The sequence below is a fragment of the Silene latifolia genome, chromosome 2, assembly GCF_048544455.1.
Source record: "Silene latifolia isolate original U9 population chromosome 2, ASM4854445v1, whole genome shotgun sequence".
Taxonomy (NCBI): Eukaryota; Viridiplantae; Streptophyta; class Magnoliopsida; order Caryophyllales; family Caryophyllaceae; genus Silene; species Silene latifolia.
Window position 1 is genome coordinate 3,152,131 of NC_133527.1, and position 5,856 is coordinate 3,157,986.

At 32.4% G+C, this 5,856-nt stretch overlaps 1 protein-coding gene across 1 annotated transcript; it reads left to right on the forward strand.

Moving 5' to 3' along the window:
- The first annotated feature begins 2,566 nt into the window (after positions 1-2,566).
- Positions 2,567-5,587, forward strand: LOC141642029 (WAT1-related protein At5g07050-like). Its single transcript, XM_074450691.1, has 7 exons — positions 2,567-2,912; positions 3,092-3,154; positions 3,372-3,488; positions 3,640-3,889; positions 3,987-4,145; positions 4,241-4,392; positions 5,028-5,587. The coding sequence occupies exons 1-7, from the start codon at positions 2,707-2,709 to the stop codon at positions 5,308-5,310; spliced, it is 1,230 nt and encodes a 409-aa protein (XP_074306792.1). The 5' UTR covers positions 2,567-2,706; the 3' UTR covers positions 5,311-5,587.
- The last annotated feature ends 269 nt before the right edge of the window (positions 5,588-5,856 follow it).

The following is a 5,856-nucleotide window of genomic DNA, read 5'->3' on the forward strand; positions in this document are numbered from 1 at the left end:
ATTTTAATTAAAGCTTTCAAATGTTTTAGTATTCGGAGAAGGACGACCACCGCTGCTACTCCTATCTGAGTCCGACCACCTCATAAAGAAGCTCTTGCGTTCAATTTTTTTTCCTTGAAAATTTGATGGCCTGGTCAATATGTACTCAGTGGTGGAGCGAGGGAGGGCCAGTAGGAGCGGTCGCCCCCGCTGAAGTTTGAAATTTTCGAAATTTTTTGTAAAAATTTTCGAATTTTTTCGAGACCACTTATAATATTACTCTTTCATCCCCGCTGACTTAAAATCCTGGCTCCGCCACTGTATGTACTTAACTTCGTTTCTGAGCCGACCCTGTATATAGAATGAGGTGAGAATGAAAGGAATGTCATTGGACAACGTTAAAATCATATAATAATCTCAATAATAAAATGAGAAACGTACTCATGAATGACATGATAGGCTTGCTATTGTGCATATTCAACAAAGTTTGGGGGCCCATGAGAAACCCAATGGGCCAGTAACACGCATACCAATCATAAAAGAAACGGGCCCACACCTTCATCAGCAAATCACCAAGCTTAACTCTCTTAGGATGTAGAATTTGATTGCTCATTTTTGAATCTAATCCCATCCACATATATAACCTCCTCTTCTTCAAAAGTGGATCCCATAAGAATATAAATCTTGGTTGCAATTTTGTTAAATGTTCACTTTTTTCGTTTTGGGTATATCATCTTAGTTTAGTCAGGATTCAAGACATGTAAGACAACTAAAACGGTAAAAATTTGAAATATTGAATATACACTCCATACAAGCATAATACTGTATAATAATTCAGTAAGCCTTTAACAAGCTGAATACCTCTTTATGAGAGCTCACGCAGTGAAAAGATTATACATAATACACTGTTAATGGGAATACCCCAATTTACAACAAAAAGAATACAATATATTATGTATTAATGGTTAAGATTCGAGTTTAAACTCCGTATAATTTCCTGTCAAGGATTCAGGAATGGTTGCCAAACAAACACTTATTTGTATTAATTGAATAAACAAGAAAAGTTTTTTAACTTTGGAACAAAAGCAAGTATAAGTGTGGATAATTATTACAAAGAAAGTTTGGAACACTTATTATGTGCAACACTGCAACTCATAATTGAAGAAGTTCTATTTTAATGAATAGTCCAAACATCGTTATTCCTATGTGCTTATATGTAATACTTTTGCTAATTGCGAGTAGTATATTAAAGTAAATGATATAGTGGTGTTTTTATACATGATAACAACAACTACTATGACTTCTAAAACTACACAAAAATATATATTTTGGAAGAAAACCTTTATATGGCATCATTATCGCGAGGTAATAGGCATTAATATAATTATTAATGAATAAGTGAATACGAAAATATAGTACTCGCGTTAGAGTCTAATTTATTAACTCTCTTTGGACTACCGTTTGTTTACTTTTACTTTGAACATATATAAAGATAAAGTGGAAGCTAATGAATGACAGTAGATAAAAATACAAGTCAATAATCAATCTACATATAATATATTCTCTAATACTACATATAAAATTATTGTATGTGACTATGTGTACATGATGATATTGAATTAATAACATTGAATATTACGTATATGTACATTTTATTAATGACTTTATTATTAAGTGATGCTTCGTAACATTTTAATAAGTTAATTATTTTAATAATTATTTTTTAAAACTAAGGTATAAGTCATATAAGTATAAAATAGACTTTTTAATTATGTTTATGATTTATAATTTAGAGTATCAACATTAATAAATTAACTTAGTATATGAATTTTAATAAAAAAGAATTTGGATATATTTTTAATTATATACGGAGTATCTACATTAAACATATTTTTGATTAATGATTATGCCATTTTGGGTTTTAAACCTAAATTAACAGATCATTTTGTGTTTGGGTGGCGTACCAAGATTTACAGATCTTAGCTTGACCATGAGAAAATAAAATTGGTTCGATTGGGTTTTTGAGAGGCGTAAATTTATGCTTTTCAAAAAGCCAAATCGTGACAATAGTGTTCCTTTGGTCAAATGAGGTGCAAGGTCAATACAATATGAGGAATATAAAAAAGATACAAGACGGTAAGCTATTGTCCCAAAGAAAAATGAGTTAGCGCCACCCGGTGACGCCCAATCTCGGCGCCACCCTCTCAAATGCAATAAATAGGGATCCCAATAATAATGGGTATATCACAAATATGTGATGGAGGACCACAATAATATAGGGTGCATATGAGAAGGTGGCGCCGTATAATTATCCCTCATAATACCTCCATTTTAACCATTAAACTAACCTTAGATACCGAGACAATAATATGATGGTCATACATACTAAAAACTCTTCAAATAAACTCTAAATTATTTACACAACTAAAGTAACACTTGGTGATACTAAGAACAACCATTTGTTTATGTAAACTCTCCAATCTTCCAAAAGAAAAATTTAATTCTTACTATAAAGTTTCATTCCCACCACCATTTGTACGTAAAGCAAAGTGCTTGCCTATAAATACCTAAGCACTTACCACCTTCTACCATAAGAAAACATAAGCATTTTTGCTTCAACAAGTGTTTTAATTTCTTCCATACAAAAACCTGACGCCCTTTTAATATCTCTCACAAATTAAATTAAAACTCGAGAAAATCATATCGAAACAGAAAACAAGCAAACTAATGGAAGGAAAAGGAAGCAATCCTAATAGTTTCTTAGAAAAAAGCAAGCCATACATAGCCATGATATGTTTGCAATTTGGCTATGCCGGCATGAACATTGTAACCAAGGTTTCTTTAAATGGTGGTATGAGCCACTATGTACTTGTCGTATACCGCCATGCTTTTGCAACAATCGTTATGGCTCCCTTTGCACTAATTTTCGAAAGGTATTGTACACAACACTGCTTTATTTTTTCGTTCTCATAGTCTTTTTTCACTATTTATATTATTCAGCCACCAGTTCTGGTCGATAAGAGAGGAGTTGTTATGCTCCCTATAGATCATCCTCATGTCTTAATGATAAAAATAACTATTTTTTTTAATAATTTACTCTTTTTTTTTTCAGGAAAGTGAGGCCGAAGATGACATTCCTTATGTTCATACAAATTTTCGTCTTAGGTCTTCTTGGGTAAAGTCTACACTTACTTCGAGTTAATAATACCAAATTACAAATTAACTTAGTTTCATTCAATTAACCATACATGATAAAAAAAATTACTCTATTTAATTATTGGGTAATTGAGTGAAATTAAGTTGCACTAAATCACTAATGATCATTATTTAAGTAGAAGTCACATTTTTTACGTGATTTTCATCGAATTAATCATGTTTTTATGTTAATTTAGGCCGGTGATTGATCAAAATTTCTACTACATGGGATTAAAATACACATCTCCCACGTTTTCATGCGCCATGAGCAACATGTTACCCGCCATGACGTTCGTCATGGCTTTCATATGCAGGTAAAATTTATAATTCATCATTTATTCATTAATTACTACAATTAATTAGCAAAAAAGGGGAAAAAAATAACAGAAAAAATCATGAATTAAATGATAACAAATGATTAATAAATGAAGTAACGTATTTATGGTATGTTGTTTTGGTGATTAGGATGGAAAAAGTGGACATAAAAAAGTTAAGGTGTATAGCCAAAGTGGTGGGAACTTTAATCACAGTTGGAGGTGCTATGTTAATGACCTTGTACAAAGGTCACATCATTAATATGGTCTGGTCTAGTCATGCTCACTCTGCCGCCCACCCGTCCTCGGCCGCCCTTGCGGCCGCCGACAAAGATTGGGCCAAGGGATCCATTCTTCTGATACTCGCTACTCTTGCATGGGCCGCCTTTTTTATCCTTCAGGTACATATTAATCAGTTTAACGAGTAAAGTAACGTAATCTAATAAAATTAAGGTTCATTTTTTTGAAATAAAATTCTAATTACTGTTTTATTTACAGGCTATAACGATGAGGAAATACACCGCTCACCTTTCACTAACAACCTTAGTGTGCTTTTTGGGCACCTTACAATCTATTGTGGTGACTTTTGTGATGGAGCACAAACCCTCAGTTTGGACAATTGGCTGGGACATGAATCTTCTGGCAGCTGCTTATGCCGTAATTAACTATCCTTTTTTACCATTTATTAAATTTAAAATACAAACTATAATATGGTAAGATAATACTAACACTCTTTTTATTTTTATTATTAGGGTATAATATCATCGGGAATTGCGTACTATGTTCAAGGAATTGTGATGGAGAAAAGAGGACCCGTTTTTGTGACTGCTTTTAGTCCTCTAATGATGATTATCGTCGCTTTCATGGGCTCTTTCATCCTCGCTGAGAAAATTTACGTCGGAGGGTAATTTTCTTGTTTTTTCCCCTCGTTATATAAGAATTGTGAAAAATATTAATCCATTACGAAATAAAAAAAATGACTTACCATAAAAATAATATTGAAGTGTGAATACATCTTCTATCGTTGTGCTTCACTAAAGCTAAAATGTGTTGCTTAACACAACAATTCTCCTACACAAACAATCATTGCAATTACGTAACAATGTTTATAATCGACACTGCAAATTGTCACTACCTTTGGTACGTCTTAATCAATTTATTTTCTAGGGTAACCTATTAATTTCAACCTCGAACTTTTGCTTTTCTAGGTAGTATCATTTTCATGTATATGACCAATATATTTTGTTATATGGTAATGTTTAATTTAAATAGTACGATTGATGTAATGTCACACGTAATTAGGACACAAGATAATTTTGTGCATGCAAGAACATCCCCCATATAGTCCCCATATACTTTCCTAAAGTACCTTTACTTTTGTGATATTTCGACACGTAAAATGTATATTATCACGAAATTATGTCACGTTTGTGACAATATGATATATAAACGCGTGTTATAATTTAACTGGTTTGAGATTTAATTTCATGATTTACATATATAATTACTAACATAAATTTTTTTTATTTGGATGATCAGCGTTCTTGGGGCGGTTTTGATTGTGATGGGATTATACTCGGTTCTATGGGGAAAGTACAAGGAGTTCAAGGAGAAGGAAGCTGAAGAAATGATCCCTGAGGTAATTAAGGGGTCTAATAACAACATTAACAACAATCAAATGGCAATTATCGTTGAGGACTTCGAATTAAACGTCGTGCAAGAAATTGGCGTCGGAAATAAGCCTACAACCGTGGCTATTAGTGCTCCAATTCCTCAGCCTCCCATGCTAGCCATGGAAGCACCAAAGAGACCACAAGCTTAAGACATTAGTATAGTTTTATTATTATAATAAGTAATGCATAAAATAGAGGGAGAGGGCATGTTTTTGATAGGAAGAAAATGAGGGGCCTTTTTGTAATTTGCTAGCCTTTTTTTCTTTCTTCTTCCTTTACCTTTTTTTTCTTTTATAATTTAAACCTTGTATTGCGAGAATAAATACCCTTCTCGCTTTATTTGAGACTGTGATCAACAATAGGCGAAGTTATATGTATTATCAAAAAAACTAATATAATAAATGTATTTCGAGAATATTTGTTTCATAGTAACTTTGTCTCTTAAATTCTTGTTATGGTGTCACCTCAAGAAAATTCTTCTATAACATTGTACAAATATTTTAGTTAGGCTCATGTTTATAGCACTCAATCGAACCTTAACCACCCTAGGTTATCTAACCTTCAAATAAAATTTATTGGCCCAAACCCTAATTTCCTAATACATTAAGATATTATCCCATATAACTCCATATGAGATCTTATTTCCTAATAATAATGTTCCGAGGTCATCCAACATAATTAATCCGGTAATATAT